Source organism: Emys orbicularis, chromosome 1 (assembly GCF_028017835.1).
Source record: "Emys orbicularis isolate rEmyOrb1 chromosome 1, rEmyOrb1.hap1, whole genome shotgun sequence".
Taxonomy (NCBI): domain Eukaryota; kingdom Metazoa; phylum Chordata; order Testudines; family Emydidae; genus Emys; species Emys orbicularis.
Window position 1 is genome coordinate 216008517 of NC_088683.1, and position 20514 is coordinate 216029030.

Below are 20514 nucleotides of genomic sequence, written 5' to 3' on the forward strand. Positions count from 1 at the left end.
CAACTGACTAGAACTTTAGCTGGAACTAAGTCAGTCATTCACTAGGAAGACCATCATTATTGTTTATTTGTATTAGAACCCAGCTTTGTCTCATCATTCTGCTGCCTAAGCTGTGCCAAAGCAGTAAAGTGGTAAAAGCTTATTTTGGCACTAGAGTCAGGAAGTCTGACTCTGAAACCACAGAGCAGATGTGTCGAGTAAGAAGCTGCCATTTTTAGGTAGCCACTTTGCAGAACACAGCAGCACTTTAGGTGAATATAAGTTAGGTTTTTTGAGTTATTTATTTTAAGATGCTAGATGTTGTAGAAAAGGATTACAAACTTATATATGCTTTCCAGTATAAGGATATAGAGATAACTGATTTTATTGCCACTTATAAGCATTTTAATAGTTTTCAAGTATTTTTTATCTCTAAGATGTGCCTGCTACAGGAGCGGTTTTTGTGGCTCTCCAGAATGCTGGGAAGCCAGTAGATCTCCTGTCCATTCCCTCAAATAGAGAAGCAGCAGCACAGCTAGCTCCTCTTCATCCTCCCCAGAGAGGCAGGCCATTGGCCTGGGGTTCAGGAGGATGAGGCTATCTATGGGGTTTCCGTGCAACTGGAGAGGTGTGTGGAGAGCTTCAGTAACTTAAGAGTTTAAGCTGCTTTAAGGACATATGGTGGTTTATCATCTGTTTTAGCTTATGGACATTCTTTTCAAGCTTTAAGATAATTTAGAGTCCCTCAAAGCTAAAGCACTTCAGCTCTGTGAAACCAAAATTCTGTGCATAAAATGAAATTTCAAAATTCAAGAATACTTAAATTTCCAATTTGTAAAAAAAATTCCTTATGTAAATTATTTCTACCTTTCTTCCCCGGTATCATCAATTAAGTTGCTTGCCAGCAGAGTTTTTTTAGGTAGCCTACGTCTCAGAGGGAAACATCCATGTTTTTCCTTGGAGGTTTCCCTTCCAAAAACCATAGTGAGCAGGCTTGAACATCCTTAGTGCTAAGCTACAAGAAGATTTCAACAAGATACAAGTTTAAGATTATGGGCTTCACGCAGGGTGAAGTTATTTGGGCCTGTTAGATAAGAGGTCTGTCTAGATTATCCTAATGGTCCTTTCTGGCCTTAAATCTATTAATCGAGGTTTGTTATAGGGAGGGTTTTATCAAAGTTTAGAAACATCTGACCCCATTGCTGGTGAGTTTCTTGCTACCCACCTCTAGAATAGTGATACAGGAGGATTGTAGTTGCAGAAATTGAAAAGTCTTTAGTCTGCTTTTGTTTCACAAGACAGCTATGCTTTAATATCCAAGTGGAGACAAGGATCACTAATCAAGAAGAAAAAACTCAATTAAAAAATACCACAAACTAGTTCTCATGCAGCACTTTTCATCTCTAAATCTCAAAGCACAAAAAAAGGTAAGTATCATTGTCCCCATTTTACTGATAGGGAAATGGTGGCACATAGGGGTGGAATGACTTGCTCAAGTCAGAAGATCACTTCAATTAGAGGAGAATGCAAAAAGCCAAAACCAGGGAGCCATCTAAGTGATAATTTTAGAGCCCAAAGATTCTCGTGAATTGCTAGAAAAGCAGGAGAAATAAAAACAACACATTTGTAGACTTGGTACAGCTAAGAAAAAAGTTAGAAGAATAGTTTAAAAGCTGGAAAACATTAGTAATCACTACTTGCAACACAAGCCCATCTTAAGAAATTTCCTTTTAATACACGAAATAATTTAATTGGTGTGATTTAGAAAGGATACATTCAGCAACCATTTGTTCTCAATCACTGCAGCATTCATAGCTCTGAAACACTAGGATTACTTTTAACACTCCTAAAAGGATAGCCAATTTTATGCTAGGTAGGCCATAGAATCAGATAACTGTGATGGAGAAGACCAATTTAAGATACTTCTGCCAATGTAAGCTTGTTCTGTGCAATTCCTATTGCCTAGACAAGTCTAATTTTAAATGTCTCAAGGGATGGGAACTGCATCATTCATAGACAAAGTTGTGTCCAAGTTTGGACGTTTGACTGGTCCAAAAATAGTTGGTCAATTCACCAGTCAAATATTGTCAAAGATGGTCAAATATTTTAAAGCACTAATTTATTAGCACAGTAACAATGGTAACAAAAAAAAAAAAAAAAAAAAAAAAAAGAGTAAGACTTCATGGTCTCCAATAGACTTAGACAGACACTTATGCCTAATTACTAAAAAAAGGTAATTCTTTCATTTTTAGAGCTTCATTTCATTGGTGTTTGCATTTTTCTGAGTTAAAATAATTGCTAAGTAACTTGTTTTTTGTAATGTTAGGTTAGCATTGAAACGGGAATGTTAAAGTTACACAAGAAAAAATAAAATTAAACAAACAAACAAACCCATAGCAACTATAAAAGAAAAAAAAGTAATTTTTAAATGCACTTATGCTAGGCAGGCAGCAAGCCACCTCCTCAGGCAGCTTAATGGCTGTGCATCTTCTCTCTGTGTCGGGGGAGGAGGTTCAATGACTGAACCTTCCTCTCCCTCCCCCACTCCCTTCTGAGTTAATTTCTGAATGTTTGTCTAGTCAGTTTAGACTGTAAACTCTTCAGGGCAGGGACCATGTTTTAACTTGTTTAATGTGTTATGAAAACTGCCAAGTATATTGATGGCCTGGTATACAAAGACAGACAGTTTATTCTAGTCCAGGGCTAGGCAACCTATGGCACGTGTGACGAAGGCAGCACGCAAGCGGATTTTCAGTGGCACTCACACTGCCCAGGTCCTGGCCACTGGTCCGGGGGGCTCTGCATTTTAATTTAATTTTAAATGAAGCTTCTTAAACATTTTAAAAACCTTATTTACTTTACATACAACAGTTTAATTATAGACTTATAGAAAGAGACCTTCTAAAAACGTTAAAATGTATGACTGGCACACAAAACCTTAAATTAGAGTGAATAAATGAAGACTCGGCACACCACTTCTGAAAGGTTGCCAACCTCTGTTCTAGAAGATTCCAGCCAACCAATATGCTCAACTTTCAATTAGTTCAAATTTTTCCCAACAGGTCGCATTAGCATGCAGTAAAATGAATGATCAAGACATTTAAGTAGACTTGCTAACAGATGCATCAAAAAAAAAAAAAAGTAGGCTGTGGCCAAATAGGCAATCAACTGACATTATTCGACTGATCAACAACTGGCTTGTCCAGCCTACTTGTGACCAATTGGTAGATTTAAATTAAAAGTATCTGAAAGAATAGAGGTTCTAATACTTCACTATCAATATAACTGTCATTCACAGAGCAGGCCCCCTGTACATTAAATTGATACTGACACAATGAGCTGTTGACTCTCCATGTCAATGTTAAAAGCATTAATAAAGTAGTGCTGATAACTTTCATTTTAAGGTGCTACTGTATTTTGGCAGCATACCAGCTACAAATCACTACCAGTCAATGCTTTGACTTTTTATAAAGGCAAAAATCATAAGATCCCAATCAGAAAAGCATTCTGTATTCAATAGCTGGAGTACATGAACAAAATGATAGTGAGAGTAAGCACTTCAGACATTTGGTTTTTTTTAAATTTGCCTCAATCTCAGATTATAGTAGAACTATATATTGAAGTTCAACATACTGTAGTATATATAGCTCTCTCGTCGCTTAGATATTTACACAGAGTTAATGATTAGTCTGAAAGCTAATATGAAAGGCCACATTTGATACTCGGAAATACTATTTTGGGTAGATGCTTTCAATCACCGATTATATAGAACTCAGTCACGCAGTTGACGTTGCTTTCTGCAAAACTTAAAATAAGAAATTTAAACGTTCAAAGTTTTAAACGTTCAAAGTTTTCTACAATTAAAGTCCCCTCCCCCCCCGCCCCCCCAATCCCTAGGAACATAGCAATTCAGCGGCATGCGGCATAAATTTCAATAAAAATATTTGAAGTTAACAGAAATAAAATGAATTACAACACTGCAATCATGCCATTGTGCATTATTCTGTACTTATGTCTCAAAATGTCCTTGAACCTAAGAATTTTTTAAGTCACACAAAGCTTTGATGTTTCTACAGGCCAGAGGTGTTGACAATCAATTATGTCTAAAATGGTCTGAGCAGTCATTCATAGATCAACTTTAAGTTTTGTCTGTACTTAATTTTTTTCTCCTATTTAGCAGAAAACACTTTCAGCATATCATAATGTAAACAGTCTCTTCTGTTCATTTATAACCCATTCAAAGACTGAGGTACATCAATGTTAAAACCCTCTCTGGCTATAAACAATAAAGCTGCTATTGTAAGGTAGAGCAGATCAGCCTTTTAAATGCACCAGAAGTAGATCAAGGCACCACAACACTTGCACTGTAGAACACCACTGTGCACACAAGACCTCAGCAGAAGGAACTCCAACAAGCCTATGCTGCGACTACAGTAGCCAAGAGATCCTACTTCTTCCCATCAAAGTAGGGATTGTAAATTGCTTTATCCATATGGATCGCCACCATTCAACTCCAGGACAAAGTAACCATTCACTGCAAGGAACAGGCTTTCTACAGTTCAGTAAGAGGCTCAAATCAGTTTATTATTCAAAAGGCAAGACAGAACAACACGAAAAGAAATCATACATTCCTCTCTCCAGGAAGCAGTCTCAGAGGGTTACACATCGCACCGTAGGTCTGCTTCAAAATATGCTTTCAAGCCCACCTATATTTATACCAGCCTTGGTTATGATTGATAGAAAACTCCATAAATTCCACTTTATCATCACAGACCTTACATTTCTTCTCTTATCTAGCACCAGGCATTTTACAAGACATAAAGGAGTCTGTACAAACCAGACCCAGCACAGATAATCCATACCTAGTAGACTGCAAATTTTGCAAGTCTCAGCAGAACATACACCTTGTTTTTCCTGACAGATTCTACAAATACAAAGAATAGGTATTGCAACAGTTTAACTACAAATGAATTTCCACAATAAAACTTAGCATGAGTAGAAACCATTTTGGGGAATAGTTCATAGTTTCACAACTTATGAAGACAAAGCATTCTGAGAATATACGATATACCCTACTTGTTTACTACTAACTACTTTATCTTAGGGCTAGTCTACACTACTGCTTAAGTTAATGTAACTTGCGTCACTCATGGGTAAGAAAAAGCCACCCCCCTGAGCAATGCAGGTTACATTGATCTAAGCGCTGTCCACATCAGCGCTAAGTAGACAGGAGATATTCTCCTGCTGACATAGCTTCTGCCTCTCCTTGAAGTGAAGTGGAGTAATTATGCTGAGGGTGAGCGCTCTCTAGTCGGCATAGCACGTCTTTATCAGATGCGCTACAGCGGCGCAACTGCAATGGTGCAGCTGGATCAATGAAGTGTAATAGTGTAGACTAGCCCTCAGTTGCACACCATACCGTATCCAGTCAAAAGTGTAGTTAGAGGAAAAAGTAATTAACATTTCTGGTTAATAAATCTGTTTGCAAGAGCCAATTTCACAGTCCTTATTGCAATTTCATTCCTTTTATGGAAAATCTGCAGCATCAGCATTTATATTATATATAAAAACTATAGCTTCGCAAGCATTAGTTTTCCACTTCATCTTTGGTCTAGCCATGAAGCATTATGGGACTCTGGATCAGTTTGGTCAATACTGAGAAGATCACCTGACACTGCTCCCTCTCAAAATCTGGCCCAGACAAGAGGTCCTAGAAGCACTGAAGGAAATTCAAGCCACCCTCTGACACTAAAACATCCTCTCACTGGATGAGAAGAGACCGTAGAGATGCGAGATGCTCTTGACTAAAAAGCATTGTTAGCATCTCCTACCCTAAAACAAGTCTGGTTACTGTTATTTTTTTCTTTTTAAGTAAATATGTTTGACTCAACCAAACCACTGGCCACTATCTAGCCTCCTATTTGAAAAGTAAATTAATTGAGAAACTCTTTAAGAGTATCCTTCAACTTCAGTTGTCCATTACTTACATTCTGTATCTCTCTCGGTAATTTTTTTAAGTCAGACCATGGACTAGAAATTGTGTTGGTCATGTTGATGGCACTCAAGTACTACAATAGTGACTGTGGTATGAACACCACACACACGCCACACAGAGTTTACTTCTGAGGAAAATTAGCATACCCCAAGATACACATGCTAAGAAAAATAATTCAGCTTGTGCGCTGTTTTGCTTCTTTGTTATGTATCAAACAGGCCTGAAAGTTTTTTTTTTTATTATTTTTTTTTTTTTAATTACTAGAAACTCAGGTGCTGCCTACCTGTTTTGCCAAAAAGATTCTATGGGAGATCAAAAATACCAATTAAGTGAAACCAGAGCAACTAAGAGGTAAAGTACTTTTAATCAGACTGTATAAAACTGAGTTATAAAGGAGTTTTACACACACACACACACACACACACACACACACACACACGCTTAAAAAGAAAGAGTTAGAAGGAATGACCTTTGTTAAGGACGCAACCTCCTGCCCCTTCATTTAGTGGTTAAGAAAATTCCCATTCCAGTCCTCCATTTTTCCAGGGAGACCACCAGGAACAGTATGTTTAAGATCAAATAAGTAGCTAGAAAAATGTGCAGAAAAAGCTAAAAAACACAGGTGGATGTCAGTATGCCCTGAACAGTAACAGTCATTCTGGCATATACCAGATCTCTATTCAGTGATGAGCTCCCAAAAATCCTAATAACCGGTTCCCTGGTGGCACTTCGGCAGCGGGGAGGGGGCCTTCAGTCGCTCTGGGGTTTCGGCGGCGGGTCCTTCACCCAGAGCGAGAGAGAGAGAGAGACACACACACACACGCCGCTGAAGTGCCGCCAAAGACCCGGTAGGGAATCGCGCGGTGAGTACAAGCCCCACGTGCCCGTCTCCCACCCCCATCCGACCCCAACCCACGTCCTGCCCCCAACTGCCCCCCTCAGAACCCGCAACCCATCAACCCCCCCGCTCCTTGTCCCCGACCACTCCCTCCCGAGACCCCCCCACCCTAACTGCCCCCCCAGAACCCCACCCCCTACCCAACTCACCCCGCTCCCTGTCCCCTGACTGCCCCGACCCCATCCACCATCACCACCCCTGACAGACCCCCCGAACTCCCACGCCTACCCAACCCCTCACCCCCCCCGTTCCCCGTCCCGACCGCCCCCCCCAGAACCTCCACCCCCTCCAACTGCTCCTCCCAGCCCTGGCCCCCTTACCATGCTGCTCAAAGCAGCAGGAGCAGCAGAGCTGTCAGAGCACTGGTGGCGCGGCACGCTGGGGCTCTGCGAGGGGGGTGTGTGTGTGGAAGCGGGGGCGCCTCCCCCGCTAGGACCTCAGGCGGGCCGGACAGGCCGGTCCCACAGGCCGGATGTGGACCGCGGACCGGAGTTTGCCTGCCCGCCAGCCCCTTTAACAACCGGTTCTACACCAGCTTCTAAATTTAACAACCGGTTCTTGCGGACTGGTGCGAACCGGCTCAACTCACCACTGCCTCTATTTACAGACTTTCGCCCTGATCCTGCAATGAATTATGCACGAGCAGCTCCTGCTCCGGCACAGAACCGCATTCAAGTTAATGGGGCCCCATGTGCAAGGCACTGCAGGATTGGGGCCTTATTCTTTCAAGGTTTTACATAGGTGGTACTTAACAAGTACTCTGTTGGCGTGCAGCTGCTAGTTTCAGGAAAGCTACTTCAATTCTGCTTGTTTTTATAATAATAAAATTGTCTTTACTGGGTACTCTGCATTTCAACTGCTCTCTCTCATGACTTTAAATGCATGATTTAAATAAGAGGTCTGTGGCATGCAGCACACACATATTCTCTTCCCCTTCATAGGAGGATGTTCAATATCCTAAGGAGTGTGAAGTAGCTTACTAGTTTTGTTACAATGCATTTAGTAAAAATGAATAAGCTAAGCAATCTAGTGCAATGTAGGAAAGCTGGAGGCCTCTAAGCACACACTTAAGCTTACATTAAGTAATTCAGTTATTAAAAAACAAAAAACCCAACTTACTGTCTTGTCATCATTTTCAAAAGCTTCTCTTGCTTCCTCATAGGTACAGTTTTCTTCTATGCACTCACGCTCTATGTTCCCTTGCTTTAGCTCTTCCAAAAATCCATTGGCTCTTGGGTATCTTTTTAACACAGAGTTGGCTTTGTTTTCTGTTAGGAACACTGAAAAGATGAAGAGAACACAAAGGTCACTTCTGAAAATATTGTATGGATACATTCCCAAAAGTTCAGAATAAAACTGCCCAAAAGAAAAATAATTTGTTGTCTGGAGAGAGATTTTTCAAAGCATTCTCTTTACTTAAAAAAAAAAAAAATTATGAAGGCTCCTCCAAGTGTTACTGGCTATTAAAAATACTTTTGCATAGACTTCTGAGCATTATAGGTACAATGCCACAGATTGTTTAAGTGCAACCACAGGCCTTCACTCAGCACAGCATCCCTATTCAGAACACTTAAGCTCATGTTTAACCTAAACTCTGAAGTCAATGGGACTTAAGCACATGTATAAGCACCATCCTGATTAAAGATGAACTTAAGCATCCACTTAAATGCTTCCTTTCAGGGCTACAGGGAGCAAATGGTACATGGCTGTGAACTCCCCCTCCAAAAAGTACTTATGACTACGTGGGGGCATCCTATCTGAAATTCTCACAAGTGTTATCAATAATATTTTTCTGCATAATACCTAGTGAGAATCACACTCCAGAATGGCTGACCTTTTTTCAAATAGAAGGTCTACAAATTCTCTTATGCAACATTGAACTTCGCTAGCTACCATGGCATTAAAGAAACTCCAACTGTACCTATAACATTTAAGTTACATTTTAGTTTGTTCAACTTGAGCAGTGTACTTCTTTCCTAGTAAATCTTTAGGTTCAGGGGTAGCAAAAATGTGTGTAATTTCCTTTTAAAATAATTCAATATGTGAATATTAAACCCCGAGATGCCAAAAAGCCAGGAGTAGAATTGCATGCCTGATCTCAGTATAAAAATCGCATGTGAATCAAATATTTACATACAGAAATAACCAGTTAGATGCAAGACAGGAATTTACATATGCAGATGCACAATTAGCATGCAAGTTAAAATAAATTGGACACGAGTTCCTGATTGAGAATCAAGCCCTCAATGCGATTTTAAGCACAAATACATGATCCAGCTTTTTCTGCTGACATTCCCTACTGTTCTACACCACATGCTAACAGCAAAATAGAGTTTACAAAAACCATTATCCAGCTGAAGTGTGTGACACTGCAAGTTTCACTTTTCTATCACTCCAGAAAAACAACAGTGTGGGAAAACCAGAGAACATGAAAGAAAGGAAATGGCAGACAGTCATTCATTAGGAATTTGCCAAATGAAAATAAATGTTGCTTCCTAAATTCCAGAAGGATCAAGATTTCTTAAGAGTTCAACTGACAGACATTGGAAAAAGTTTAAAGATTTTGAGCTCCAACATTTCCATCATGATTTTTCATCTTTCAACTCGGGCTGTTGATTAATCACAATTAATTCACGTGATTAACTAAAAAAAAAGAATCATGATTAAAAAAATGAATAGCGATTAATCGCAGTTTTAATTGTACTGTTAAACAATGGAATACCAGTTGAAATGTATTAAGTATTTTTGGATGTTTTAATACATTTTCAAATATATTGATTTCAATTACAACACAATACAAAGGGTATAGTGCTCACTTTATTTTTTTATTACAAATACGTGCACTGTAAAAATGATGAGAAATGTGAATATAAAAATACTCATATACAAGTACTGTAGTGCAATCTCTTTATCACGAAAGTGCAACTTACGAATGTAGGGTGGGTTTTTGTTGTTGGGGTTTTTTTTTGTTTTTTTGGGGGGCTATATAACAACTGCACTCAAAAACAAAATAATGTAAAACTTTAGAGCCAACAAGTCCAGTCATGTCCATGCTGATGACGCTCGTTTAAAAAAAAAAAAAAAAGTGTTAATTAAATTTGAGACTTGGGGGAGAATTGTATGTCTCCTGCTCTGTGTTTTACCCATATTCTGCCATATATTTCGTGTTATGGCTGTCTCGGATGACGACCCAGCACATGTTGTTCATTTTAAGAACACTTTCACTGCAGATTTGACAAAATGCAAAGAAGGTACCAATGTGAAATTTCCAAAAATAGATACAGCACTGGAACCAAGGTTTAAGAATCTGAAGTGCCTTCCAAAATCTGAGAGGGATGAGGTGTGGCGCATGCTTTCAGAAGTCTTAAAAGAGCAACACTCCGATGCAGAAAACTACAGAACCTGAACCACCAAAAAAGAAAGTCAACCTTCTGCTGGTGGCATCTGACTCAGATTAAAATGAATGTGCATCAGCCTGCACCGCTTTGGATCATTATCAAGCAGAAACTGTCATCAGCAGGGCCGGCTCCAGGCACCAGCTGACCAAGCACATGCTTAGGGCGGCACCTTAGACGGGGCGGCCAATGTTGGGGTGGCGGGGGGCGCTCGCGGTGGTGGGGTTTTTTTTTTTTTTTTCCGGCCGGGCAGCGTGGGGGGTGTTGCGGCGGCGCGGTGCAGTGCGGCGCGGCGCAGTGCGGCGCGGGCTTCGGCAGCGCTGGGGGGGGGGGCGGGGGTTTGGCCGGCGCGGCACTCCGGGGGTTTGGGTGGCCCGGCGAGGTGCTCGGGGGGGGGGGGGGGGGTTGGCCGGCGCGGCAGGGGCGGGGGTTTGGGCGGCCCGGCGAGGCAGGGGTTTGGGCGGCCCGGCGAGGTGCTCGGGGGGGGGCGGGGTTGGCCGGCGCGGCAGGGGCGGGGGTTTGGGCGGCCCGGCGAGGTGCTCAGGGGGCAGAGGGGGGTTGGCCGGCGCAGCGCTCCGGGGGTGTGGCCGGCCCAGCGCGGCGCTGGGGGGGGGTGTGTGTTATGGAGGGGTGGCACTTCTTTTTTTGCCTGGGGCAGCTAAAAAAGTTAGATCCGGCCCTGGTCATCAGCATGGACACATGTCCTGTGGAATGGTGGTTGAAGCATGAAGGGACATACGAATCTTTACTGCAGCTGGCACGTAAATATCTTGCAACGCTGGCTACAACAGTGCCATGCGAACGCCTGTTCTCAGTTTCAGGTGACATTGTAAACAAGCAGGCAGCATTATCTCCTGCAAATGTAAACAAACTTGTTTGTCAGTGATTGGCTGAACTAGTAGGAGGACTGAATGGACTTGTTGGCTCTAAAGTTTTACATTATTTTATTTTTGAGTGCAGTGTGTGTTTTTTGGGGTTTTTTTTAACATAATTCTACATTTGTAAGTTTAACTTTCAGGATAAAGAGATCGCACTAAAGTACTTGTATTAGGTGAATTGAAAAATACTATCTCTTATTTTTACAGTGCAAATATTTGTAATAAAAAATATAAACTGAGCACTGTACACTTTGTATTCTGTGTTGTAATTGAAATTAATATATTTGAAAATGTAGAAAAACATCCCAAAATATTTAAATAAATGGTATTCTATTATTGTTTAACAGTGCAATTAGTTGCGATTAATTTTTTTATTTGTACGTTAATCACTATTAATTTTTTTAAATCACTTGACAGCCCTACTTTCAACTTGAAAGGCATAGTGTTTAAATAGTTTACCTATCTCAGCCATTCTTTTGGGTGCCCAATCTGAGAGATTTTAAAAGACCATTTTGTACAGTCTGGGTGCTCTGCATATCAAGTCCATTGACAAAAGTCCAACTTTAACATCCTGAACTGATGCACTTAAAATCAGTCTCCTGAAAATTTTGGGTCCATCAGAGCATTTGCAGAAGGGGTGGCCAACCTGAGCCCGAGAAGGAGCCAGAATTTACCAATGTACATTGCCAAAGAGCCACAGTAATAGGTCAGCTCCCCCCTCCCCCTCCCACGGCTCCCAGTACCTCCCACCCACTGGCAGCTCCGCCGATCAGCACCTCCCCCTCTCTTTCTCTCCGCACCTCCTGATCAGCTGTTTCGTGGTGTGCAGGAGGCTCTGGGGGGCGGGGGGGGGGGGAGCGAGGGCACGGCAGGCTCAGGGGAGGGGGTGGGAAGGGGTGGATTGGGGGCAGGGCCTGTGGCAGAGCCAGGGGTTGAGCAGTGAGCACCCGCTGGCACACTGGAAAGTTGGCACCTGTAGCTTCAGCCCTGGAGTCGGTGCCTATACAAGGAGCCGCATATTACCTTCTGAAGAGCCACATGTGGCTCCAGAGACACAGGGTGGCCACCCCTAATTTACAGCATTAAACCAAGACTATGGAAAAAAAACTGTTTTCTTCATTTGTATTGTTTGCTTCCCATTTTGGTATTCCATAAAATATACTAGCTGCAGAAGATAATGAAGAAAAACAAACAAGAGCTAGATGGACACAGCCAACTAGTTTTCGGGTTCATAATAGAACAGTCTAGAGGTTGGGAAGAGAGGGTAGTTAATACTAGAAATTACCAAGAAATATAAATATTCAAGTAAACAAACTCAGTCTGGAATATATTATACCAAAAGTGTGCATTGCCACCTAATAGGTCAACTATACTTAGTATAGTGAGCACATTTTTACTCTAATGGAACTTTTCAAATCCACATTCCTAGGTAGAAGAACAATAACTTATGTATTCAACTTTGGAGAAGGAAGGGGACAAAAAGGAATCCCATATCCCCCGCTATCTCTAGTCACTTATTAATTCCCATTGCTATTATTAAATATACATATTTGCAACAAGAGCTCACTCTCTTTATAATATAACTGACTTTATTGTCCCTTTTATTTGTGGTTTTTCTACTGACATGGAAATTAGCATAATGCCACACATTTGGCATTATGACTTTTACTTGTATATTCTTAAGTGAAAGTGGGCTGTGAAACAAATATCAAGAAACTGGCAAATGTGACATTCACGCATTATGAAAACCTGGAGAGTAAGCAGGGTTTGCTTTCTGCCCTATTTGAAAGTTTCCCTGCACATTAAGGCCATAGAGCAAGCTCTAAAAGGTCACTACATGTGCTAAAAGAAAGAAGTTGCACCATACCCAGCATCCACATTCTATATCGCTTCAAAAGGTTTTTTTCTCTTACTTAATTGGCCTCTCAGAGTTGGTAAGACAACTCCCACCTGATCATGCTCTCTGTATGTGTGTATATATATATATATCCTCAATATATGTTTCACTCTATATGCATCCGAAGAAGTGGGTTGTAGCCCACGAAAGCTTATGCTCTAATAAATTTGTTAGTCTCCAAGGTGCCACAAGTACTCCTGTTCTTTTTGCGGATACAGACTAACACGGCTGCTACTCTGAAACAACACATTCTATATGTGTCACATAGCCCAAATTATGTCAATCCCATTTCAGCCCAAGCAGATGGCATTACTTTCACCTCCTCGCCACTCTGTATGTCTGTGCAACTTGTCAACAGCAGTAGCACGCTAGGAAATAGTAACTGGAAATATTGATCCCAGTGAAAGGTAGAAGTGAGCAGGCATTCAGTTGAATTCCTAGTGGACTTGAGATGTTTTCATTATTTGCCATATGTTGGAACATTTTTAAATAGTGCATATTTTTTATGTTTAATTATATCAACTTACACTACTGTATAGTTTCTGGGTTCTGCTCATTATGGAAGTCCCTGTTGTAAGTTACAGTGCTGTATACATCTAATCACCACCACTGAAATGGACACCAACAAAAATCTGTCAGGCAGATGGAATTTTTCTAGATCCTCGCAAAGCTGTGTTTATCAACAAAACAAGTCCATTTCTTTAATACCTGCTTCTTATGATTTCTTAAAAAAAAAAGAAATCAAGGTCTAGTACTCCCATACACCCACAGCTGCAAGTGGTGGAAAGGAAGAACCTGTGATTCAAAAGCAGAATCAATGAGTGTAACTGCTTTTTTTCTTGCTTTAGAGTTTTTTGATGGTCCCCTGGAGAGCTGCATTCACGTCCCCGGAGAGACCCCCATCCCCAGTCTTTAAACTTTTATACACATGTTTTACATGTGGACTATGATAGGGGAGTAGGGTGCCATAAAAGTGGAGCTGTAAGAGAGGGAGTTTTGAGTGAAGGCATGGGGATGATCAAGGAGACTGAGGAGGATGTAGGGTTGTAGGTGTGTGTGGGAGGAGGGGGACAGAGTGGGGCCTGAGCTAACGGGGTTCAGAGTTGAGGGGAAAAAAACCTCCACTCTAGCCATAAGAAGTTCGTCAGAATACAGATCCTATCCCCTACATTTCTCACCCTTTAGCCCACTGCCCCCAAGAAGACGAAGCAGCAATACCACTGGTATTCTTCAAGGCAGGGGTCTCTCAGCACAGAGGAGCTGAGCTCCCCATAATCTCCTCTCTGCACAAGCACCTAATTTTCCTCCCTTCTCCATAACACATCCCTGCTGAACCCCACATACCCAAAAAAACAGGCCAATACCTCCCTCCCACTGATGAGTCAGACTGAAAACTGCCTGTGAAAAATCAGAAATAAAAGCAATGCATTTTTAAACTTGAAACTGCAGCAGTTTACAGATTTGAGCTATTCTGTACGCTAAGCTTGGTGAAACTCAGTTAGGTCATTCTCATGACTTTTGTCTAACCCCTCTCCGATTTATCAACATCCTTCTTGAATTGTGAACACCAGAAGGGGAAATAAAACTAAACATATAGGGGGTTAAAATTTCAAAAGTGGCTGTGTTCTGAGATCTTATCAGAATATATATGTATGTGAAGTCTGAAGCTTGTGGGGGAATATGCTTGTTTAGCTAGATGAATTCAAGGAAGAGAAAAGGCAGGGCAAGATTTCAAAAAGGGAGGATAAAGATGTTTCCCCTGCAAGTTCATTTCTTCAGGAAAAACAGTTTAGTGAAAATGTAATTGTCCCTAGAAAAGAGTTATTATGTCAAGTTTTGAAATTAAACTCAGCTAAAGTATGCCACAGAGGAAATTTAGTCCTGCTTTAAGTGGAAGTCACAGTGCAACCTTAGCTATGGAGCCCATATTTCAAACCTCCAAAAATGAACTTCTATATTTAGTATTTATGATAACTATTACATGTATTCATACACTGCAAGGCCAGAACGGACCACTGCGATCACCCAGTCTGACTTCCTGTCTAGCACAGGCCATAGAACTTCTCGAAAGTAACTCCTAGCACATAAAACTTTTAGAAAAACATCCAATTTTGTTTTTAAAATTGCCAGTAATAGAGAATTCACTACAACCCTTGGTAAATTGCTCCAATGGTCAATTACCCTCACTGTTGTAAATTTACATCTTATTTCCAGGCTGAATTTGTCTAGATTCAATTTCCAGACAATGAATTGTTCCCCATATAGGTACTTACAGTCTGTAATCAAGTCACCCCTTAACCTTTTCTTTTTTAAGCTAAACAGACTGCGTTTTTTTTTAGTCTATCACTATAAGGCATGTTTTCTACTCCTTTTATCATTCTCGTGGCTCTTGTCTGAACCCTCTCCAACTCAACAACATCTTTCTTGAATTGTGAACACCAGAACTGGACATGGTATTCCTGCAGCGGTCACACCAGTGCCACATACAGAGGTAAAATAGCCTCTCTATTTTTACTTGACATTGCCCCGTTTATGCATCCAAGGATCGTCTTAAGTCCCATACGAGCCACTCCATTATCCTGCCCAGACTCAACGTCAGACTGACAGGCCCATAACTACCTGGGTCTTCCCATTCACCCTTTTTAAAATACTGGCACAATAGCTTTTTTCCAGTCTTCCAGAACTTCCCTGGTGTTCCAAGACTTATTGAAAACCAACATTAACAGTCCAGCAAGTTTTAAGCGAGCACTTAAAAAAAAAAAAAAAAAAAAAAAAAAAACTCTTGGATGCAGGTTATCTGGACCGGCTGATTTAAAAATGTCGAACTTAGCAGCTGCTGTTTAACATCCTCCTGATATACTATTGGAATATAGAGTGTCATACTGCGATGACTACATCTGTTTTCCCCCAAATACAGGGCAAAAACCATTTATTGAACACTTCTGCCTTTTCTGCATTACCATTGATAATTATATTATTTCCATCTAGCAATAGACTAAATCCATTGTTGGGATTCTTTTGGATCCTAATATTGTTTAAAATAAATAAATAAAATACTCCTTATTGTCTTAACTGCACTGGCCAGAGATTTCTCCTTGTTTCCCTTTGTTTCTTTTATCAATTTTCTACAAATCCTAGCTTCTGATTTATATTCACTACTAAACAACTATATATAAGAAAGGGAAAGTGGATATCTTTTATCTGACTTTTTGGGCATAGAGTAAAGTGTTCTTAAACTATTCCCAATTATTATACACTTTTTTTCCTGTTTAATGCTTCCTCCCAGCTGATTTGGCTCATAATTGTTTTCAGCTTTGTGAAACTGACCCTTTTAAAGCACCAGGTGTGGACTTTATTCCGTTTGCACTTTATAAATGGGATCAAGTCAAAATCACTATATCTCAGCTACCATTAATTTTTAGTTCTGTGACCGGTTCCTCTATCTGTCAGGATGAGGTCTAATGTAGGACAATGGGTGCATTATATCAATCTCTGGCAGAAATACAATAGGATTATTATTTCTCTTCAGGACCAAGCAGAAGGGAAGCTTCCTTTGACCAAGAACAAATTTTATCAAGACAAAAATCAACATTCCAAAAAGCTACTAGCTGAAGACTGGTTTCTGTACTCTTTGTTTTGGAGTGTGGTAAAGTCCTCCTTTAAATGGAATAACTATAGAAATATGGATGCTCAGCATTGCTTAAACAAACACTTACCACTGCCCATGGTTATCACTGCCCAGGCAGGGAACTGGCAAATGGAGAGTCTGTAACAAAAAAAAAAAAAAGGGGGGGGGGGGAGGGGAGAGAAAACTGCTGTCAATTTTGTAAAGAATTATTAACTGGGAAACACTCTTCCTAGCACAAAAAGTACTATAAACATTCTCTCTGTGACCGTGCACCCCATAAGGCTTTATGGAATACGCTTATGAATGTATGTGTGACATAACTGCAATATGTTTTAGCTACATATGCCATGTAACAGATCTATGTATCATCCTATTTCTATGCATTTATCATTTTTGTATTCGAAGTTATGAATATTGGCTGTGTACTGGCTTGATTTTAACTAGCTTAGCAGAGCATTTGGTCAGCTCCTTAAGAAAAATGCAAATTAAGTGCCCAATCGAAAACCACTTAAGCCAACAATGAACTTGGAGACACCAATCCACATCTGAGCCTTCCCAGGAATGTGGCTTGGCTGGTAAAAACTGAGTCATGCATGGACATGTGGCTTGCCCATGTGACTCCAAAACTCCATCTTGGAGCTGGACTTTGCATAAGAGTGAGGAGGGGGTCTCCACCCACAAGAGAAAGTCTATTTAAACCCCTGGAAGACCCCTCCATTTTGTCTTCAGCTGGCTAAAGAGATAGTCTCTTCACTCCTAAAGATACCTGAAAGAGTCTGGAACAAAGGACAGTAACTACAGGGGGCGTTAGTGATTGCTGGACCCAGACTAGCAGGAGACTAGTCTGTAAAAGGAAGCTTACTGGAACTGGTAAGGTTTTATTTGTATTCAGTTTCTTAGACATAGACTTGCGTGTTCTATTTTATTTTACTTGATAATTCACTTTGTTCTGTCTGTTACTACTTGGAACCACTTAAATCCTACTTTCTGTACTTAATAAAATCACTTTTTACTAATTAACTCAAGAGTATGTATTAATACCGTGGGGGGGGGAGCGGGGGGCAAAACAGCTGTGCATCTCTCTCTCTCTCTATCAGTGTTATAGAGAGCGAACAATTTAGTAGTTTACCCTGTATAAGCTTTATACAGGGTAAAACGGATTTATTTGGGGTTTGGATCCCATTGGGAGTTGGGCATCTGAGTGTTCTAGACAGGAACGCTTTTGTAAGCTGCTTTCAGGTCAAGTCTGCAGCTTTGAGGCACGTAATTCAGACCCTGGGTCTGTGTTGGAGCAGACGGTAGTGTCTGGCTCAGCAAGACAGGGTGCTGGATTCCCAGGCTGGCAGGGAAAGCAGGGGCAGAAGTAGTCTTGACACATCAGTTGGCAGTTCCCAGTGGGGTTTCTGTGATCCAACCCATCACACTCTCCTACCAGAGTTGGAAACATCCAAAGCCTGGTGACCACGTCTAACCTCTGCTTTGATATTTAGTGTCACCAAATAAAGCCTAATTTTAGTATTTCATGAAGAAACTATCCCACTATTATTCACCATTTAACAAGAATTGTGTATGCCTCATGGGATACTTTAAAAAAAAAAAAAAAGTCATATTTAGAAGCAGTTTTATTACTACTCAAACATATTGACATAAAATAGAATCTGTTTATGAATTCCATCTATTCTGCATAACCATTCTCTATGTAGCTTAACTAACATTTGTTATGCTCTCTGATTAACTTATTTATACTGTATATTCAGTATGTCACATTCAGTGTAGTGAATTAACTTATTTCTGGCCCATGGATCGGGGCTATAAAGTCAGGGGAATAGACAATGCCTGATCCACTGAGGATCTTCCAAAGATGACAAATTGGAGATTTAAACAAAAATCAAGAGTAGAATAAGACATGTAACAGGACATTTGACCTTGGAGCAGACGTAAGCAACCCAATGTGCTGGTTATGGTCCTTGGACCCTTTAAAATGAGAGATGTAGTTGGTAGATCACATGCCTACTCCTACGCCCTACACAAACTTGCATGTAATGTGTCGTACCTCCCAGGCAGAGAAGCAGACGGGACAGACCCAGGGAAAGGGCTCTCTGCACCTGTCAGGCAGAAGACCTGAGAGAGAGAGAGACACACACACACACACCGACCGAGACCTGCCGGGAACAGAAGCCAGCTGGGGAAAACTTCAGCTGTGAAGGGAGGGCTGCTAAGCCCTGGAGACAAGAGCAAAGGGACAGTGAGACTGTTTTGGGTTTCTTGGTGTCATTTTGAATCTTCGTTTCCATGTTTATAAAGAAAAAGCTTGAGTGAAAGAACTGGGAAGGTGCAGTTGCTTGAACTACGATTTCACCTTTTATGGTTGGTGTATTAGCCCCATAAATTGTTGGTGTATCAGCCCCATCAGCTACACTTTTAATTAATACAGATTACTGTTGCCTTCAGCACTTTTGTTATACCAATAGAATAAAAACCAGCAGGATCTTATTAAGAGGGATAAGGCAAAGATGCCACATTTATTGTAAATATACTGATAAAGCAAAAGATAAAAGTAAACAATGTTGTTTGACTACTTATTTCTTATACACACACACAAACTATATATATATATATATATATATATATATATATATATATAAAAAAAAAAAAGAGAGAGAGAGAGAGAGAGAGAGAGAGAGAGAGAGAGAGATTTTCATTCACACAATCATTCATTCAAGTTCTGTATAGGTGTTATAGTTACCAGCCTAGAAGTTGCTCATGCCAAGTTACTGGCCAGGTATCTTGGTCATGAGGATGGAGCAGAGTCTGTGTCAGATGCACCTGATGCTCCTGGAGGTTGGCAGCAGAACCAGAGACTCAAAGTCCTCAGTCTTGAGAGTCCATTCTTATAGGAATTAATTCCTATGTTAGTTTATGGGAGCTGTTTCATCCTGCTGTTGCTGACTCAATCAGCAGATGGCACATTCCTGTCCAAAGTGGCACATTCCTGGTGGCGCCACACTGTCCAAAGTTTGGGTTTCTCATCCTTCCAGGTGATGGGGTGGATCCCAGTTTACCATCCTGGGGTTTTCTGGTCATCCACTTGACACATTCTTCGGCCGATGGATACTCCCTTTCTAGGCTGGCACCTCCCTAACCATCCATGTATATCAAGCATTCATTCCATACCTTAACCATATTTTAATTTACTGTCTCCACCACTTTCAGGGTGTGTGCTAATTCATTTGAGACTCCCGGCCCTTTAATCACAGAGGGTGGGGGTCTGTCCTAGGAGCCCTTGAATGAAGTGAAAGTCACTTAACAGCTTATAGTGTTTGTTTACATTGTATCAATTACTTCAAGAACAAAGTCAATTAACTTGTAAGTTTTACACAGTAGTAAAATATCTTTCACAGGATAGATATAATCAATGGTTTCTAAGACAGTAGCTTACAAGTTTTAACAGAAGACCCAAGAGATTTTTGTACTTGGTGAAACTGTTGGATTTTAAAGTGTGGGGGCCAAATTATGAGGGGGTCACTGTCACTTGGGGGAATCACTGTTAGTACCTTCTTTAATATCCCTACACTTTGAAAACAAATTATGCAGGGTAGTTTTAGGCCTACCACAATCTGTCCATTTATACCAAATTGCACACTAAGGCTGGCACACATTTAACACATGTAATCAACTACCATCTTTTTAGATGTCCTGTAAGTGTTATACAACAGTTGCTTACCTGTTCCTTAACTCTTTTTCTTCGAGATGTGGGTATAGATACATATTCCACTGAAGTAAACACATCTGTGTAGCAGTGTATTCTGCTCAGTGCACTGGAGCAGGATACTTTTCCCTCTCC

General features: G+C 40.8%; 1 protein-coding gene across 1 annotated transcript in view; it reads right to left on the reverse strand.

Annotated features, from left to right (window-relative positions):
* PRRG1 (proline rich and Gla domain 1) overlaps positions 1-20514 on the reverse strand; it is a 55852-nt gene that overhangs the window by 5384 nt on the left and 29954 nt on the right. Inside the window, exons 2-3 of the mRNA XM_065417968.1 lie at positions 16759-16808; positions 7992-8152 (exon numbers count right to left, since the gene is read on the reverse strand). Coding sequence (XP_065274040.1) covers positions 7992-8152; positions 16759-16768 — 171 coding nt within the window. The 5' untranslated portion in view covers positions 16769-16808. The remainder of the gene's footprint in view (positions 1-7991; positions 8153-16758; positions 16809-20514) is intronic.